This window comes from Ranitomeya imitator, chromosome 3 (assembly GCF_032444005.1).
Source record: "Ranitomeya imitator isolate aRanImi1 chromosome 3, aRanImi1.pri, whole genome shotgun sequence".
NCBI classification, from domain to species: Eukaryota; Metazoa; Chordata; class Amphibia; order Anura; family Dendrobatidae; genus Ranitomeya; species Ranitomeya imitator.
Window position 1 is genome coordinate 3,092,194 of NC_091284.1, and position 18,214 is coordinate 3,110,407.

The window sequence follows — 18,214 nt, forward strand, 5'->3', positions numbered from 1 at the left end:
GTGTCTGATGTGGGGAGCGGGGGCAGAATCAGGGTCTGATGTGGGGAGCGGGGGCAGAATCAGGGTCTGATGTGGGGAGCGGGGGCAGAATCAGTGTCTGATGTGGGGAGCGGGGGCAGAATCAGTGTCTGATGTGGGGAGCGGGGGCAGAATCAGGGTCTGATGTGGGGAGCGGGGGCAGAATCAGGGTCTGATGTGGGGAGCGGGGGCAGAATCAGTGTCTGATGTGGGGAGCGGGGGCAGAATCAGGGTCTGATGTGGGGAGCGGGGGCAGAATCAGGGTCTGATGTGGGGAGCGGGGGCAGAATCAGTGTCTGATGTGGGGAGCGGGGGCAGAATCAGTGTCTGATGTGGGGAGCGGGGGCAGAATCAGTGGAATCAGTGTCTGATGTGGGGAGCGGGGGCAGAACCTGTGTCTGATGTGGGGAGCGGGGGCAGAATCAGGGTCTGATGTGGGGAGCGGGGGCAGAATCAGGGTCTGATGTGGGGAGCGGGGGCAGAATCAGGGTCTGATGTGGGGAGCGGGGGCAGAACCTGTGTCTGATGTGGGGAGCGGGGGCAGAATCAGGGTCTGATGTGGGGAGCGGGGGCAGAATCAGTGTCTGATGTGGGGAGCGGGGGCAGAATCAGTGTCTGATGTGGGGAGCGGGGGCAGAATCAGGGTCTGATGTGGGGAGCGGGGGCAGAATCAGTGTCTGATGTGGGGAGTGGGGGCAGAATCAGGGTCTGATGTGGGGAGCGGGGGCAGAATCAGTGTCTGATGTGGGGAGCGGGGGCAGAATCAGTGTCTGATGTGGGGAGCGGGGGCAGAATCAGGGTCTGATGTGGGGAGCGGGGGCAGAATCAGTGTCTGATGTGGGGAGTGGGGGCAGAATCAGGGTCTGATGTGGGGAGCGGGGGCAGAATCAGGGTCTGATGTGGGGAGCGGGGGCAGAACCTGTGTCTGATGTGGGGAGCGGGGGCAGAATCAGGGTCTGATGTGGGGAGCGGGGGCAGAATCAGGGTCTGATGTGGGGAGCGGGGGCAGAACCTGTGTCTGATGTGGGGAGCGGGGGCAGAATCAGGGTCTGATGTGGGGAGCGGGGGCAGAATCAGTGTCTGATGTGGGGAGCGGGGGCAGAATCAGGGTCTGATGTGGGGAGCGGGGGTAGAATCAGGGTCTGATGTGGGGAGCGGGGGTAGAATCAGGGTCTGATGTGGGGAGCGGGGGCAGAATCAGGGTCTGATGTGGGGAGCGGGGGCAGAATCAGTGTCTGATGTGGGGAGCGGCGGCAGAATCAGGGTCTGATGTGGGGAGCGGGGGCAGAATCAGTGTCTGATGTGGGGAGTGGGGGCAGAATCAGGGTCTGATGTGGGGAGCGGGGGCAGAATCAGGGTCTGATGTGGGGAGCGGGGGCAGAATCAGTGTCTGATGTGGGGAGCGGGGGCAGAATCAGGGTCTGATGTGGGGAGCGGGGGCAGAATCAGTGTCTGATGTGGGGAGTGGGGGCAGAATCAGGGTCTGATGTGGGGAGCGGGGGCAGAATCAGGGTCTGATGTGGGGAGCGGGGGCAGAACCTGTGTCTGATGTGGGGAGCGGGGGCAGAATCAGGGTCTGATGTGGGGAGCGGGGGCAGAATCAGGGTCTGATGTGGGGAGCGGGGGCAGAACCTGTGTCTGATGTGGGGAGCGGGGGCAGAATCAGGGTCTGATGTGGGGAGCGGGGGCAGAATCAGGGTCTGATGTGGGGAGCGGGGGCAGAACCTGTGTCTGATGTGGGGAGCGGGGGCAGAATCAGGGTCTGATGTGGGGAGCGGGGGTAGAATCAGGGTCTGATGTGGGGAGCGGGGGTAGAATCAGGGTCTGATGTGGGGAGCGGGGGCAGAATCAGGGTCTGATGTGGGGAGCGGGGGCAGAATCAGGGTCTGATGTGGGGAGCGGGGGCAGAATCAGGGTCTGATGTGGGGAGCGGGGGCAGAACCTGTGTCTGATGTGGGGAGCGGGGGTAGAATCAGGGTCTGATGTGGGGAGCGGGGGTAGAATCAGGGTCTGATGTGGGGAGCGGGGGTAGAATCAGGGTCTGATGTGGGGAGCGGGGGCAGAATCAGGGTCTGATGTGGGGAGCGGGGGCAGAATCAGTGTCTGATGTGGGGAGCGGCGGAGGGAGGCACTGACGTGGTGAGCGCTCACGGAGCGTGTCTGACGGGGGTACTGAGGTGCCACTGTAGTTCCGCCTGGCACATGCGCGGTCCTGCTTCTTCTGACCTTTGTGCTTTTAGCTGCAGGCTCTGGGATCCCTTTGTGGTTTGGTGTCTGAGTCTGGCCCCTGCTCTGAAGACCTGCAAAGGACAGTGGATTTACTTGCTGGGTTGGGAACAGAGAGACCGGAAACGGGTAAATGTCTGGCGTGCTCTCTGGCGTTTCTTTTCCTCTGCTCCCCATTGTATTTACCTGATCTTTCCTCCACAGAGAACACGGCACAAAGTCCCTACAAGAAGCTGCAGGAGGCGCTGTCCTCAGAGGAGGCCTTCGAGAAGCATTACCTGGTGAGGGCACTGGGTGGTGATCCCCGATCTACAACATCCCACCACAACTCATTAATTGGTTCACCCTCCATCTCACTGCAGGACCTGGCACACGCCACCATAGAAATGTACAGCAGCATTGGGAGGAGCCGATCTGCCAAACTGGTGGGGAAGAACCTGGCTGACTTCTATATGTAAGTAAAGTGCACCTTCCCACTCATCCTCCTCCCCGACCTGCTGAGCTCACCCCCCCAAGCTGCTGAGCTCTCCCCCCCCCTCCCCGACCTGCTGAGCTCACCCCCCCCCACCGACCTGCTGAGCTCACCCCCCTGACCCGCTGAGCTCACCCCCCTGACCCGCTGAGCTCACCCCCCTCCCCGACCCGCTGAGCTCACCCCCCTCCCCGACCCGCTGAGCTCACACCCCCTCCCCGACCTGCTCAGCTCACCCCCCCCGACCTGCTGAGCTCACCCCCCCCGACCTGCTGAGCTCACCCCCCCCCGACCTGCTGAGCTCACCCCCCCCAACCTGCTGAGCTCACCCCCCTGACCCGCTGAGCTCACCCCCCTCCCCAACCCGCTGAGCTCACCCCCCTCCCCGACCCGCTGAGCTCACCCCCCTCCCCGACCCGCTGAGCTCACCCCCCTCCTCGACCCGCTGAGCTCACCCCCCCTCCCCGACCTGCTGAGCTCACCCCCCTCCCCGACCTGCTGAGCTCACCCCCCTCCCCGACCCGCTGAGCTCACCCCCCCCTCCCCGACCTGCTGAGCTCACCCCCCCTCCCCGACCTGCTGAGCTCACCCCCCTCCCCGACCCGCTGAGCTCACCCCCCCTCCCCGACCCGCTGAGCTCACCCCCCCTCCCCGACCTGCTGAGCTCACCCCCCTCCCCGACCTGCTGAGCTCACCCCCCTGACCTGCTGAGCTCACCCCCCTCCCCGACCTGCTGAGCTCACCCCCCTCCCCGACCTGCTGAGCTCACCCCCTCCCCGACCTGCTGAGCTCACCCCCCTGACCCGCTGAGCTCACCCCCTCCCCGACCCGCTGAGCTCACCCCCCTCCCCGACCCGCTGAGCTCACTCCCCTCCCCGACCCGCTGAGCTCACCCCCCCTCCCCGACCCGCTGAGCTCACCCCTCCTCCCCGACCTGCTGAGCTCACCCCCCTGACCCACTGAGCTCACCCCCCTGACCTGCTGAGCCCACGCCCCTCCCTGACCTGCTGAGCCCACGCCCCTCCCCCGCTCGCTTTTCCCTTCCTCCCCCGCTCACTCATCCCTCCCTTGCTCGCTCTTCCCTCTCTCTCGCTCTTCCCTCTCTCGCTCTTCCCTCTCTCGCTCTTCCCCCTCTCTCGCTCTTCCCCCTCTCTCGCTCTTCCCCCTCTCTCGCTCTTCCCCCTCTCTCGCTCTTCCCCCTCTCTCGCTCTTCCCCCCCTCTCTCGCTCTTCCCTCTCTCTCGCTCTTCCCTCTCTCTCTCGCTCTTCCCTCTCGCTCTTCCCTCTCTCTCTCGCTCTTCCCTCTCTCTCTCGCTCTTCCCTCTCTCTCTCGCTCTTCCCTCTCTCTCTCGCTCTTCCCTCTCTCTCTCGCTCTTCCCTCTCTCTCTCGCTCTTCCCTCTCTCTCTCGCTCTTCCCTCTCTCTCTCGCTCTTCCCTCTCTCTCTCGCTCTTCCCTCTCTCTCTCGCTCTTCCCTCTCTCTCTCGCTCTTCCCTCTCTCTCTCGCTCTTCCCTCTCTCTCTCGCTCTTCCCTCTCTCTCTCGCTCTTCCCTCTCTCTCTCGCTCTTCCCTCTCTCTCTCGCTCTTCCCTCTCTCTCTCGCTCTTCCCTCTCTCTCTCGCTCTTCCCTCTCTCTCTCGCTCTTCCCTCTCTCTCTCGCTCTTCCCTCTCTCTCTCGCTCTTCCCTCTCTCTCTCGCTCTTCCCTCTCTCTCTCGCTCTTCCCTCTCTCTCTCGCTCTTCCCTCTCTCTCTCGCTCTTCCCTCTGTCTCTCGCTCTTCCCTCGCTCGCTCTTCCCTCGCTCGCTCTTCCCTCGCTTTTCGCTCGCTCTTGCCTCGCTCGCTCGCTCTTTCCTCTCTCTCTCGCTCGCTCTTTCCTCTCTCTCTCGCTCTTTCCTCTCTCTCTCTCGCTCGCTCTTTCCTCTCTCGCTCTTTCCTCTCTCTCTCTCGCTCTTTCCTCTCTCTCTCTCGCTCTTTCCTCTCTCTCGCTCGCTCTTTCCTCTCTCTCGCTCGCTCTTTCCTCTCTCTCGCTCGCTCTTTCCTCTCTCTCTCTCGCTCTTTCCTCTCTCTCGCTCGCTCTTTCCTATCTCTCTCTCTCTCTCGCTCGCTCTTTCCTCTCTCTCTCTCGCTCTTTCCTCTCTCTCGCTCGCTCTTTCCTATCTCTCTCTCTCTCTCGCTCGCTCTTTCCTCTCTCTCTCGCTCTTTCCTCTCTCTCTCTCGCTCGCTCTTTCCTCTCTCTCTCGCTCGCTCTTTCCTCTCTCTCTCTCGCTCGCTCTTTCCTCTCTCTCTCTCGCTCGCTCTTTCCTCTCTCTCTCTCTCGCTCTTTCCTCTCTCTCTCTCTCGCTCGCTCTTTCCTCTCTCTCGCTCGCTCTTTCCTCTCTCTCGCTCGCTCTTTCCTCTCTCTCTCTCTCTCGCTCTTTCCTCCCGCTCGCTCGCTCGCTCTTTCCTCTCGCTCGCTCGCTCGCTCTTTCCTCTCGCTCGCTCGCTCTTTCCTCTCGCTCGCTCGCTCTTTCCTCTCTCTCGCTCGCTCTTTCCTCTCTCTCGCTCGCTCTTTCCTCTCTCTCGCTCGCTCTTTCCTCTCTCTCGCTCGCTCTTTCCTCTCTCTCGCTCGCTCTTTCCTCTCTCTCGCTCGCTCTTTCCTCTCTCTCGCTCGCTCTTTCCTCTCTCTCGCTCGCTCTTTCCTCTCTCTCGCTCGCTCTTTCCTCTCAAAGCACCAATTTTCCAAGTGAAACATTAATGTACCTTTTTAGGGTTTCTGAATGTCGCCTATGGGTTGTGATGTTTGGCTCTTCACGTTCTCTCCTCAGGAAGAAGTCTCTGCCGCAGAAGGCTGAGCCCTACCTACAAGGGGCGCTCCGCATGTACCAGGCTGAGGGTTGGGCCCTGCCCCTCACCCACACCCAGAAGCAGCTGGCAGAATGTCAGAAGCAGCTGGGGCAGATTGAGCCGTATCTTTTATGCTCTGGTTCATTTCTCAAGTCCGCTCGTGGCCCGGTTCCCCTGTCACGGATCACAGTGAGGATATCTTTATCATCCCTGCCGCTCACACTAATGTCATGAACTGGGTTTTTTGGTTGCCCCTGGTTCTTTTCTGAAGGGGATTTCTCTATAGCCCACTTCCCAGTTCCAGTTTGGGACTTGCAGCTCTCTGGCGCCCCCCGTACCCTCAGGTCAGTCAGGGTACTGCACCTAGGCTGATTAGTCGCCAGAAAGGCTGCCTTACTTTGTACTGGGTGACGGGCACACTGCAGCGAGGGCAATATAACTACTCCCACCCAGGCAGGAACAATAGTTAACACCGCCGTCCGTTGCCACAAAGTCTCCCAAACGCACAGGACAAATTCTGCTGCCACCAGCTCCGATTTCTTAATAACTGGTTCGGAGCCAACCCAAATTAGTAGCGTAATTCATTTCAGAGGACGTGACAGTACGTTATAGAGCAAGGAAAAGCGAAGCTAGTAATTTATATATTTTACTCCAAAAAGGTAAGCAGTGTTTACAAAAGGGTAAAAAGATATTATAAAAGAAGACAAGTATCGTATGTACAGTACAATTACAAATCATTCAATGGTACAGTACAATCATATCATTCAATGGTACGCCGTGTGGTGGCTGGGGGAGGGGACCTTCCCCACTTATTTTCAGGTCAGATTACACAGCCTGTTGTAGCTGAATCCCCTGGCAAAAGACCCCCCTTTTGTCTGGGCATCTGAGTTTTATACCTTTGCCCAAAACTAAGGGTCTCTTCCCCTGGAAGTACTCATGGGGTGGGCAGAGCTATGGAATGCACTCTTCTCTCTTGAGGATTGAAAAATCATCATCCTGCATATCTCGGCTTATGAACCTCGTAGAAAGACGACACCCATGTTGTTATGCTCAGCGTGACCTAGGGATTCGTTTAAGTATAGACATGGGGCAGCTGGTTGCGCAGTAATGCGTTTCTCACTTTCTGCTACACGCTGGGCTCCTGAAATCCACCAGTTAGGTGCCCTCTTGTTGCACAAACCAGATATATAACTTTCAGATCTATGTCCCTATTTGGGGTGGAATTATTCCATCTTGAATAACTCTCTGATACACAAGGAGCACATGGTACCAGACAAAGGACTGGCTTTCCCAGCTGAAAGCCATAAAACTCCTCAGGGATCGTTGCTGACACGCTGGTCTCACATTACAGCTATATAGCAGGGGGGATGGAGGGAGAAAGGTGACATCGTGCACACACACGTGCAGGCAGAGGAAACTGCAGCTGATAGCTCTGTATGTGTAATTGACACCCCCGTCCGCTCGTGGCCCGCCCCCCCCCCCCATCCATCCGCTCATGGCCCGGCCCCCTGTCTGCTCGTGGCCCGGCCTCCCTTAACTCCTCTCCAGATACCTGAGGACTTGTAGTCTCCTGGCCACTGATCACAACCTTCCCCAGGAGGAGCGCGTGACATACGGGCAAGAGATACTCAGCCTCTCCTCACAGGGCCCCGATGATGGAGGTACGGGGTGGTGAACGGTGGGGTATGGTGGTGATGAGGGTACAGTGTGGTGGAGGGTACAGGTATCTTAAGTGGCAGCAGGATGTCACAAGGGGTTAGCAGTGGGTTTTTGGCCAGTGGCAGCGGGTTCTTCTGCCTGGTCATACCTGTTTGTCTCCTCAGGTGACCCAATCAGCCTCCCGTTCGGCTCGTTTGCTCAGCTGACGTCTCTCTGCTTCGATCCCCCCAATGCGGTTGTCCATGTCGGTGGGTCCTTGTCTATTGAGCTGACACTCCTCTGCTTGATGCCGGAGCCATTTCACCTGCAGCATCTCTCAGGATATTTCCATTACAGTCTGGACAAGAACAGCTACCGCAAAACTGCAGAGTGGCTGACCCGCCACAAACCCGCAGGGGGCACTGTGCACTTTCCACCTGAGACGGCACTGGGTGTCCGGGCCCCTCCAGCCGTTCTGGAGCTGTCAGAGATGCAGGAGAAGAGTCCGTCAGAGAGTGGCCTTGTCAGCGCAGGCGTGATCTGCAGGAACGTGCACATGTTACTACGGCCGCAGGACCCCGGCTCATCATCTCCCCTGGACAGACTCTCCGGCCTCAACCTGGATAATGGCGCCCACAATCTGCGCTGCAACAACGTGGTCCTGCAGCCAGGAGTCAACCATGTGACCTTCCACACCCAGGTAATGAGGGGCTTCTGGTGTCAGTGCAGGCCGGGCTGCCAGAAAGAAGTGTGTACACCTCATACACCTGCCCTCCCTGTACACCTTTATTCCCTGCCCCCAATGGCAGTTTTTCCCGTACATCCTCTGTTCCCTCCCTCTGCTGTTGGCCGTGCCCCGTGAGTCCTCTGTTGCCTCCCTACACTGTCTGCTGTGCCCCGTACGTCCTCTGTTGCCGCCCTCCGCTGGCGGCAGTGCCCCGTACCTTCTTTTGCCTCCCTCCGCTGGCGGTCGTGCCTTGTACGTTCTCTGTTTTCTCCCGCCTCTGGCAGTTTTTCCCGTACATCCTCTGTTCCCTCCCTCTGCTGTTGGCCGTGCCCCGTACATCCTCTGTTCCCTCCCTCTGCTGGCGGCCGTGCTCCGTTCGTCCTCTGTTGCCTCCCTTTGCTGGCGGCTGTGTCCCATGCGTCCTCTGTTGCCTCCCTCCGCTGTCGGCCGTGCCCCGTACGTCCTCTGTTGCCTCCCTCCGCTGTCGGCTGTGCCCTGTACGTCCTCTGTTGCCTCCCTCCGTTGTTTGCTGTGCCCCGTACGTCCTCTGTTGCCTCCCTCAGCTGGCGGCTGTCACGGTTCACGGAGAGGATATCTTTGTCATCCCCACCACTCACCAATTTGTCATGAACCGGGGTTTGGTTGCCCCTGGATCTATCTGAAGGGGATTTATGTATTTCCCAGTTCCGGTTTGGAACTTGCAGCTCTGGCGCCCCCCTTACTCTCAGATCAGACAGGGTACTGCATGTTGTGGATTCTGTTTTTGGGCTCCCTCTGGTGGTTACAGATGGTACTGGGTGACTTGTGTTCTCTGCGGTCTCTGGTGTCCACCTGTTCTATCAGGATATGGGAGTTTCCTATTTAACCTGGCTTTCTTGTCATTTCCTCGCCGGCTATCAATGTAATCAGTGTGTCTTGTTACCTCTGCTTCCCGCTTCTGTAATCTTCAGGACAAGCTAAGTTTTTGATTTTCCTGTTCCACGTTTTGCTTAATTTTTGTCTTAGTCCAGCTTGCAGATATGTGATTCCTTTTTGCTGGTTGCTCTAGTGGGCTGATATTACTCCTCATGTTCCATGAGTTGGCACATGAGTTCAAGTAATTTCAGGATGGTTTTTTTGTAGGGTTTTTCGCTGACCGCGCAGTTCACTTTTGTATCCTCTGCTATCTAGCTTTAGCGGGCCTCATTTTGCTGAATCTGTTTTCATAACTACGTATGTGCTTTCCTCTCATTTCACCGTCATTACATGTGGGGGGCTGCTATTTCTGTGGGGTGTTTCTCTGGAGGCAAGAGAGGTCTGTGTTTCTTCTAATAGGGGAAGTTAGTCCTTCGGCTGGCACGAGACATCTAGGAATCATCGTAGGCACGTTCCCCGGCTACAGCTAGTTGTGTGTTTAGGTTCAGGATCGCGGTCAGCTCAGTTTCCATCACCCTAGAGCTTGTTTTGTTTTTTGTGCTTGTCCTTTTGTGATCCCCTGCCATTGGGATCATGACAACTGCACCCAGGATAATTAGTCACCAGAAAGGCTGCCTTACTTTGTACTGGCTAATGGGCACACTTCAGTGAGGGCGATATAACTACTCCCACTCGGGGGAACAATAATTGTGAATGCTGCCATCGCTACAAAGCCTCCCAAATGCACAGGACAAATTCCGCTGCCACCAGCTCCGATTTCTTAATTATTAACGGGTCTGGAGGCAACCTAGATTAGTAGCGTAATTCACTTCAGAGGACGTGACCGTACGTTATAGAGCAAGGAGAGACAAAGCTAGTAATTTTATATTTTACTCCAAAAAAAGGTAGGCAGTGTTTACAGAAGTATAAAAAGATATTATAAAGAAGACAAGTATCATATGCACAGTACAATTACAAATAAAAGGGGACTAAAGTTGAAGAGAACACTTAGATTGCATTCAGATCATTTCATCTAATGGCTGACCGTGTGCTGTGGGGGATGGGCGAACATATATCCATATGCATTACAGCTCAGTCTCGCAGCTAGACCCCAGACAAAAGACACGTGAAGACTGCTGCTTCACTCACTTGTTTCCCAGCCTAAAACCAACCCTGTGGTGACCTGACTTAGAGGCTGAATTCTCCCCTTTTCTTAGAGTTATGGCAACCATTTTTATACATGGCTCGCTGTATGAAACTCGTATACGAAAGACACAATGATCAGGATGTGCACCCTGTCGGGGGGATTCTTTTAAGTGTAAACACGGCATAGTTACATGACCTGCTTACGGAGAAACCCGCTCCTTGCACTCTTTAGGTTTAGTTCCTGGCAATTTCCGTGAGCTATAGATCTCTCGATGGACATCCGGAATATGTAATCCTTATATCTCTAGCCCTGATCGGTGCTTGTATACATAACCTTAAAAGAACAATAGAATCCCATGCTTGCTGTACTAGTTTTGGCCAGTATCAGGTGGGAGGAGGGAATGAGGAGTTTTAGGGAGAGACGGGCTTTTGCAGCACAGGGCCTTATAAATTCCTCAGTGATCCCAGTGTTGGCACACTGAGCTCACATTACATCCATATAGCAGGGGGGAGGGGGAGTGGCTTAGAATTCCTGCCTTCTGCTGGCAGGCACAGGAAACTGCAGCTGAGAGCTCTGTATGTGAAATGGAATAATAAGGACTCCTTCCTATTTCCTGACAGCGGAAATACGTGCCTCATACGTCCTCTGTTGCCACCCTCCGCTGGCTGTCGTGCCTCGTACGTTCTCTGTTCCCTCTCTCCGATAGCCGCATTGTCCCGTACATCTTCTGTCCCCTCGTTCTGCTGGCAGCGGTGGCCATCTCTCGGGGTCCTCACTACGGATGCTGTTTCTCCACGTTTTAGGCTCAGGAGCCAGGCACCTACACCCTGCGCCAGCTGGCGGCGTCCTTTGGAGCGGTGCGGCTGCTGCTCTCTCATGTGTACCCCATAGTGCAGTACGATGTTTACTCCCAGGAGCCGCAGCTGAAGGTGGAGCCGCTGAGTGGTGAGTTTGATGGCAGCGGTTCCCAAGCCTCGTTCCGGAGCAGCGCTCCCACCATTCTCCCTTGTCGCACAGATTGCCTTCTTGCTGGAGTCCCCCAGAAGTTAAAATTCACGGTAACAACTGGACATTATCAGGTGAAACGTGGAGATGCCCTGCAGCTGAGTAATGCCGACACTATGCCCGTCACCCCAGGACTGGGCACCACCGCCTCCATCTACCAGAACAGCCACGGTGAGTGCTGCAGCTGCCTGATACTGGAGCAGATAGTAACCTGCCATCCTCCGCGCCGTCGTCCTCCCCATGGCCGCGCCGTCGTCCTCCGCGCCGTCATCCTCCGGTAACCCTTCCTGGCAGCTGTTGTCTCATGTTACAGGTGAAGTGTCGGTTGGTGCCCTCAGTGTACAGAGTTCCGATAAAGTGACCAGCATCTCCCTCCCCCTGGCCCCTCCGTACCACGTCATGGAGTTTGAGCTTGACGTGGTCTGTCTCCTCCCCGAGGCTGGACATCTAATGAACGGAGAGGTTCCTCGCAAAGGGAAGGACCCTCACAACTCCCCCAGCAGCGGGATCCTAGAGCAACGGGTGCGGAGTTTTCTCTGGAGCAATGTCTTGGTGTGCTCGTCGGGAAACAGGTGTCCTCTGGGGGAGGATTATCAGAGGCGTCCTCCTCTGGGGGAGGTGGGCGGATAAGCGGAGGCATCCTCCTGTGAGGGAGGGGGAGGATAAGCGGAGGCATCCTCCTGTGAGGGAGGGGGAGGATAAGCGGAGGCATTCTCCTGTGAGGGAGGGGGGAGCATAAGCGAAGGCATTCTCCTGTGAGGGAGGGGGAGGATAAGCGGAGGCATCCTCCTGTGAGGGAGGGGGAGGATAAGCGGAGGCATCCTCCTGTGAGGGAGGGGAGGATAAGCGGAGGCATCCTCCTGTGAGGGAGGGGGAGGATAAGCGGAGGCATCCTCCTGTGAGGGAGGGGGAGGATAAGCGGAGGCATTCTCCTGTGAGGGAGGGGGGAGCATAAGCGAAGGCATTCTCCTGTGAGGGAGGGGGAGGATAAGTGGAGGCATCCTCCTGTGAGGGAGGGGGAGGATAAGCGGAGGCATCCTCCTGTGAGGGAGGGGAGGATAAGCGGAGGCATCCTCCTGTGAGGGAGGGGGAGGATAAGCGGAGGCATCCTCCTGTGAGGGAGGGGGAGGATAAGCGGAGGCATCCTCCTGTGAGGGAGGGGGAGGATAAGCGGAGGCATCCTCCTGTGAGGGAGGGGGAGGATAAGCGGAGGCATCCTCCTGTGAGGGAGGGGGAGGATAAGCGGAGGCATCCTCCTGTGAGGGAGGGGGAGGATAAGCGGAGGCATCCTCCTGTGAGGGAGGGGGAGGATAAGCGGAGGCATCCTCCTGTGAGGGAGGGGGAGGACAAGCGGAGGCATCCTCCTGTGAGGGAAGGGGAGGATAAGCGGAGGCATCCTCCTGTGAGGGAGGGGGAGGATAAGCGGAGGCATCCTCCTGTGAGGGAGGGGGAGGACAAGCGGAGGCATCCTCCTGTGAGGGAGGGGGAGGATAAGCGGAGGCATCCTCCTGTGAGGGAGGGGGAGGATAAGCGGAGGCATTCTCCTGTGAGGGAGGGGGAGGATAAGCGGAGGCATCCTCCTGTGAGGGAGGGGGAGGATAAGCGGAGGCATCCTCCTGTGAGGGAGGGGGAGGATAAGTGGAGGCATCCTCCTGTGAGGGAGGGGGAGGATAAGCGGAGGCATCCTCCTGTGAGGGAGGGGAGGATAAGCGGAGGCATCCTCCTGTAAGGGAGGGGGAGGATAAGCGGAGGCATCCTCCTGTGAGGGAGGGGGAGGATAAGCGGAGGCATCCTCCTGTGAGGGAGGGGGAGGATAAGCGGAGGCATCCTCCTGTGAGGGAGGGGGAGGATAAGCGGAGGCATCCTCCTGTGAGGGAGGGGGAGGATAAGCGGAGGCATTCTTCTGTGAGGGAGGCATCCTCCTGTGGGGGATGGGGGAGGATAAGCGGAGGCATCCTCCTGTGAGGGAGGGGGAGGATAAGCGGAGGCATTCTTCTGTGAGGGAGGCATCCTCCTGTGGGGGATGGGGGAGGACAAGCGGAGCTATCCAATGAGGGAGCATAAGCGGAGGCATCCTCCTATGGGGGAAGAAAAGTGGAGGCATTCTCTAGTGGGGGATGAAGGAGGATAAGCGGAGGCATTCTCCTGTGGGGGATGGGGGGAGGATAAGCGGAGGCATCCTCCTGTGAGGGAGGGGGAGGATAAGCGGAGGCATCCTCCTGTGGGAGATGGAGGAGGATAAGCAGATGTATCCTCCTGTGGGGGAGGATAAGTGGAGGCATTCTCCTGTGAGAGATGGGGGGAGGATAAGCGGAGGCATCCTCCTGTGGAGGAGGATAAGCGGAGGCATCCTCCTGTGGAGGAGGATAAGCGGAGGCATCCTCCTGTGGAGGAGGATAAGCGGAGGCATCCTCCTGTGGGGGATGAAGGAGGATAAGCGGAGGCATCCTCCTGTGAGGGAGGGGGAGGATAAGCGGAGGCATCCTCCCGTGGGAGATGGAGGAGGATAAGCAGAGGTATCCTCCTGTGGGGGAGGATAAGTGGAGGCATTCTCCTGTGGGAGATGGGAGGATAAGCGGAGTTATCCTCCTGTGGAGGAGGATAAGCGGAGGCATCCTCCTGTGGAGGAGGATAAGCGGAGGCATCCTCCTGTGGAGGAGGATAAGCGGAGGCATCCTTCTGTGGGGGATGAAGGAGGATAAGCGGAGGCATCCTCCTGTGAGGGAGGGGGAGGATAAGCGGAGGCATCCTCCTGTGGGAGATGGAGGAGGATAAGCAGAGGTATCCTGTGGGGGAGGATAAGTGGAGGCATTCTCCTGTGGGAGATGGAGGAGGATAAGCGGAGGTATCCTCCTGTGGGGGAGGATAAGTGGAGGCATTCTCCTGTGGGAGATGGAGGAGGATAAGCGGAGGCATCCTCCTGTTGGGGAGGATAAGCGGAGGCATCCTCCTGTGGGGGATGAAGGAGGATAAGCGGAGGCATTCTCCTGTGGGGGATGGGGGGAGGATAAGCGGAGGCATCCTCCTGTGAGAGAGGGGGAGGATAAGCGGAGGCATCCTCCTGTGGGAGATGGAGGAGGATAAGCAGAGGCATCCTCCTGTGGGGGAGGATAAGTGGAGGCATTCTCCTGTGGGAGATGGGGGGAGGATAAGCGGAGGCATTCTGTGGGTGATGGGGGGAGAATAAGCGGAGGCATCCTCCTGTGAAGGAGGATAAGCGGAGGCATCCTCCTGTGGGGGATGAACGAGGATAAGCGGAGGCATCCTCCTGTGGGGGATGAAGGAGGATAAGCGGAGGCGTTCTCCTGTGGGGGATGGGGGGAGGATAAGCGGAGGCATACCCTGTGGGGGATGGGGGGATAAGCGGAGGCATACTCCTGTGGGGCAGGGGGAGAATAAGCGGAGGCATCCTCCTGTGGGGCAGGGGGAGAATAAGCGGAGGCATCCTCCTGTGGGGCAGGGGGAGAATAAGCGGAGGCATCCTCCTGTGGGGGATGGGGGGGATAAGCGGAGGCATACTCCTGTGGGGCAGGGGGAGAATAAGCGGAGGTATACTCCTGTAGGAGGAGGGTAAGCGGTGGCATCCTGCTGGGGGGGAGGATAAGTGGAGGCAGGAGTGCCCTCCAGGGGAAACCGTGCTGTTTACTATTGCACATCTTTCTTTAGGTTTCGGTGGACTGTCCTTGGTCGATATATTCCACGATCATCAGCCTAACGTTCCATCTTCCTCTGAAAGCTCAGCACATGCTGCTGTCATCAGGCACCAGGTGACGGCTGTTCTGTGTGTTGTTATATGGAGGGAGGTGACATCTCCTCTGTGTGTCGTTATACGGGGGAGGTGATGTCTCTGTGTGTTATTATACGGGGGGGAGGTGACGTCTCTGTTATTATTATACGGGGGGGGGGGGGGGGTGACGGCTCCTGTGTCTCATTATACGGGGGGGGGGGGGGGTGACGTCTCTGTGTGTTATACGGGGGAGGTGACGGCTCCTCTGTGTGTCATATGGGGGTGGTGACGTCTCTGTGTGTTATACGGGGGTGGTGACTGCTCCTCTGTGTCATACGGGGGGTAGTGACGGCTGATCTGTGTGTTATATGGAGGAAGGTGACATCTCTGTGTGTCGTTATATGGGGGACATAACGGCTCCTCGTGTGTTATTATACGGGGGTGTCACGATTCACACCATGACCGTCACCCCCACGTCACAGACCGGGGTGACTTTAGGCCAACAGACGGCTATCACATGTGCAGGGGGGCTTATCTTAGTTATCCCTCCACTCCACAATGTGATGAAAAAACACACACAAGGCTATAGACCTCTTAGTTTACAGCAGGGGCTTATTCTAGGTATCCAACTGCTCTGCAATATACGACGAACTGTAGGGATTTATGTATATCCCACTTACAGTTCCACTTGAAACTTGCAGCTCTCTGGCGCCCCCCTTACATTCAGGTCAGATTAGGTACTGCACCTAGGGTAATTAGTCGCCAGACAGGCTGCCTGCCATGTACTGGCTATTGGGCACGCTGCAGCGAGGCGATATAACTACTCCCACTCAGGCAGGAACAATAATTATCAACGCCGCAGTTGCTACAACGACACCCAAAGGCCTGCACAAATGTATGCTGCCACCAGCTCCGATTAACGGGTCCGAAGCTAACCCAACACAGTAGCGTAATTCCCTTCAGGAGACTTAGGGTACGTTTTAGGGCAGAAGAACGAATCTAGTATATTAAATATTATACTCCGTAAAAGATTTAAGGCAGTGTTTATAAAAAGTCATATAAAGATGTTACAATATGAGACAATTGAAAATATGTACAAGGTAATTATAAAAATAACAGGGGTTAAATGAGAAATCAACACTTACATGTGTTCAGAGCATTGCAGGCAACCAGGCTAGTTTCCATATGTCCCAATGCATCAGTCTAGCAGTCAGTGCTTCCCAGGTAAAAACTCAGACTGACCAGGCTGGGTTAAGTGTGGGGGCTTATATACTCCAGCCTCTGGACATCACTAAAGGGCTGGTTAATGATATTCAATGAGGTCTCAGAGATATTTACTTTTTGAGACTCTGGAGACAGACATTCCTGACTGAGAAGGGAGGGACCACAGGTGGCTTTGCATGATTGGTCACCTGCAGTTTAAGGCCACACCCTGCTCACACACTAGCTTCAGGTTACCCAGTGTCTGCTTGAAAAGAAAAGCTAAACCTTGAAGTAAAGGGAAGGGGGGTCAACGCCCACCCTATATGTGCTGGCAGAGAAACTAAACTTATATACATTTTTTTTGCTCACTGAGGGGGAGGTGACGGCTCCTTTGTGTGTCATTATATGGGGGGGTCTTGACGGCTCCTCCGTGTTTTGTTATATGGGGGAGGTGACATCTCCTCTGTGTGTCGTTATACGGGGGGTGGTGACGGCTCCTCTGTCATATGGGGGAGGTGACGTCTCTGTGTGTTGTTATACTGGGGGAGGTGACGGCTCCTCTGTGTCATTATATTGGGGGAGGTGATGTCTCCTCTGTGTATAGTTATACGGGGGGGAGGTGATGTCTCCTCTGTGTGTTATTATTCGGGGGGAGGTGACTGCTTTCAGTTTGTCATTATACAGGGGAGGTGACGACTCCTCTGTGTGTTATACGGGGAAGGTGATGGCTCCTCTTGTGTGTTATTATTCGGGGCGGGGGGGGGGGGTGACGGCTCTCGGTTTGTCATTATATAGGGGAGGTGACTGCTGCTCTTGTCGTTATAGGGGGGGTCTCCTCAGTAAATTATATTCTCTCTCATCTCAGGAAGTACATCCAAGTCTGTGTGGAAAATACGTGTGACTTTAATTTCCAGTTGTCTGACAGCTGCCTCCGCTCTACTCGAGACCTACAGTTCCACCCGCTGCACACGGAAGAGAGACAGGTGCCCGCTTGCGAGCGCTCTCTGCTCATCTAATGTGATTTCTCTGACTGTGGTCTGTCTCTCTTCCCCCCTGCCTCTCTCTTCCCCCTGCCTCTCTCTCTTCCCCCTGCCTCTCTCTCTTCCCCCTGCCTCTCTCTCTTCCCCCTGCCTCTCTCTCTTCCCCCTGCCTCTCTCTCTTCCCCCTGCCTCTCTCTTCCCCCTGCCTCTCTCTCTTCCCCCTGCCTCTCCCTCTCCCCCGTCTGTCTCCCTCTCCCTCGTCTCTCTCTCCTCTCCCCAGTCTCTGTCTCTCCTCTCCCTCTCTCTCCCCAGTCTCTGTCTCCCTCTCCCCCGTCTGTCTCCCTCTCCTCTCCCTCTCTCTCCCCCGTCTCTGTCTCCCTCTCCCCCGTCTCTGTCTCTCTCTCTCCCCCGTCTGTCTCCCTCTCCCCCGTGTCACTCTCCCTCTCTCTCCTCCGTCTCCCTCTCCCCCGTCTGTCTCCCTCTCCCCCGTCTGTCTCCCTCTCCCCAGTCTCTGTCTCTCTCCCTCTCTCTCCTTCGTCTGTCTCCCTCTCCCCCGTCTCTGTCTCTCTCTTCCTCCGTCTCCCTCTCCCCCTCTCTCCTCAGTCTCCCCCTCTCTCCTCTGTCTCCCTCTCTCTCCTCTGTCTCCCTCTCTCTCCTCTATCTCCCTCTCTCTCCTCTGTCTCCCTCTCTCTCCTCTGTCTCCCTCTCTCTCCTCTGTCTCCCTCTCTCTCCTCTGTCTCCCTCTCTCTCCTCTGTCTCCCTCTCTCTCCTCTGTCTCCCTCTCTCTCATCCGTCTCCCTCTCCCCCGTCTGTCTCCCTCTCCCCCGTCTCTCTCTCCTCTCCCCAGTCTCTGTCTCTCCTCTCCCTCTCTCTCCTCTGTCTGTCTCCCTCTGTCTCTCCTCTCCCTCTCTCTCCTCCGTCTCCCTCTCCCCCGTGTCCCTCTCCCTCTCTCTCCTCCGTCTGTCTCCCTCTCCCCCGTCTCTGTCTCCCTCTCCCCCGTCTCTCTCTCCTCTCCCCAGTCTCTGTCTCCTCTCCCTCTCTCTCCTCCGTCTCTGTCTCCCTCTCTCTCCTCTGTCTCCCTCTCCCCCATCTGTCTCCCTCTCCCCCGTGTCACTCTCCCTCTCTCTCCTCCGTCTCCCTCTCCCGTCTGTCTCCCTCTCCCCAGTCTCTGTCTCTCTCTCCTCTCCCTCTCTCTCCTTCGTCTGTCTCCCTCTCCCCCGTCTTTGTCTCCCTCTCCCCCGTCTCTGTCTCTCTTCCTCCGTCTCCCTCTCCCTCTCCCCTCCGTCTCCCTCTCTCTCCTCCGTCTCTGTCTCCCTCTCTCTTCTCTGTCTCCCTCTCTCTCCTCTGTCTCCCTCTCT

The 18,214-nt window shown here is 57.1% G+C and overlaps 1 protein-coding gene across 2 annotated transcripts in view; it reads left to right on the forward strand.

The window, feature by feature from the left end:
- The window catches only part of TRAPPC10 (trafficking protein particle complex subunit 10), a 98,673-nt gene that overhangs the window by 48,305 nt on the left and 32,154 nt on the right, over positions 1–18,214 (forward strand). For both annotated transcript variants that reach the window (XM_069760389.1, XM_069760388.1), the window contains exons 9-19: positions 2,259–2,373; positions 2,449–2,525; positions 2,607–2,698; positions 5,517–5,657; positions 7,084–7,196; positions 7,359–7,873; positions 10,745–10,886; positions 10,959–11,117; positions 11,260–11,468; positions 14,613–14,713; positions 16,742–16,859. In XM_069760389.1, the coding sequence (XP_069616490.1) occupies positions 2,259–2,373; positions 2,449–2,525; positions 2,607–2,698; positions 5,517–5,657; positions 7,084–7,196; positions 7,359–7,873; positions 10,745–10,886; positions 10,959–11,117; positions 11,260–11,468; positions 14,613–14,713; positions 16,742–16,859 (1,782 nt within the window). The remainder of the gene's footprint in view (positions 1–2,258; positions 2,374–2,448; positions 2,526–2,606; positions 2,699–5,516; positions 5,658–7,083; positions 7,197–7,358; positions 7,874–10,744; positions 10,887–10,958; positions 11,118–11,259; positions 11,469–14,612; positions 14,714–16,741; positions 16,860–18,214) is intronic.